Source organism: Eurypyga helias, unplaced genomic scaffold (assembly GCF_000690775.1).
Source record: "Eurypyga helias isolate BGI_N326 unplaced genomic scaffold, ASM69077v1 scaffold41862, whole genome shotgun sequence".
NCBI classification, from domain to species: Eukaryota; Metazoa; Chordata; class Aves; order Eurypygiformes; family Eurypygidae; genus Eurypyga; species Eurypyga helias.
In genome coordinates, this window is record NW_010237311.1 from 1 (window position 1) to 646 (window position 646).

General features: G+C 65.9%; 1 protein-coding gene across 1 annotated transcript in view; it reads left to right on the forward strand.

Moving 5' to 3' along the window:
- The first annotated feature begins 272 nt into the window (after positions 1 to 272).
- The window catches only part of LOC104506465 (hyaluronidase-1-like), a 1653-nt gene continuing 1279 nt past the window's right edge, over positions 273 to 646 (forward strand). Inside the window, exon 1 of the mRNA XM_010147416.1 lies at positions 273 to 643. Coding sequence (XP_010145718.1) covers positions 273 to 643 — 371 coding nt within the window. The remainder of the gene's footprint in view (positions 644 to 646) is intronic.

Here is a 646-nt window from a genome sequence, read left to right on the forward strand (position 1 = left end):
CCTCCCAGCCCGGCCTGCCGCCTCCAGCCACTCACCGGGCCGGCACGCTGCCGTCCCCTCGCCCTGGCTCCTCCGGCCGCTGATAACTTTGGGGACTTCACGTGAGGAAGTGGGAGAGGTGACCCTGGGTGACTGGTACCGCTCGGGGATGGGGGTGTGGATTAGCGCCGGCCCCGGCTCGGACTGGGGATAAAAGCGTCGAGGTCCGCTCAGGTCTCAGCCCATCTCAGCTCTCCCCAGACATCATCGCCGGGGCTCATCCTGCTGGTACCATGGCGTCGGGGTGGTTCTGCTGGGTCCTCCTGCTGCTCCTGCCCGCCTCGGCCCATGCCGAGGGTCCCGGCCCCGTCCTCGTCAACCGCCCCTTTGTCACCATCTGGAACATCCCCACCGAGCGCTGTGCCAAGAAGTACAATGTCACCCTCAACCTGGAGATCTTCGACGTGTTGGCCAACGACCAGCAGTCCTTCATAGGGCAGGACATCACCCTCTTCTACACCAAGGACCTGGGACTCCTCCCCTACTACACAGCTGAGGGGGTGCCGGTGAACGGGGGGCTCCCCCAAAATGCCAGCCTGCAGGCCCACCTCCACGAGGCCGCCCGGGACATCGAGGCCCTTCTGCCCAGCCCTGCCTATAACGGGCT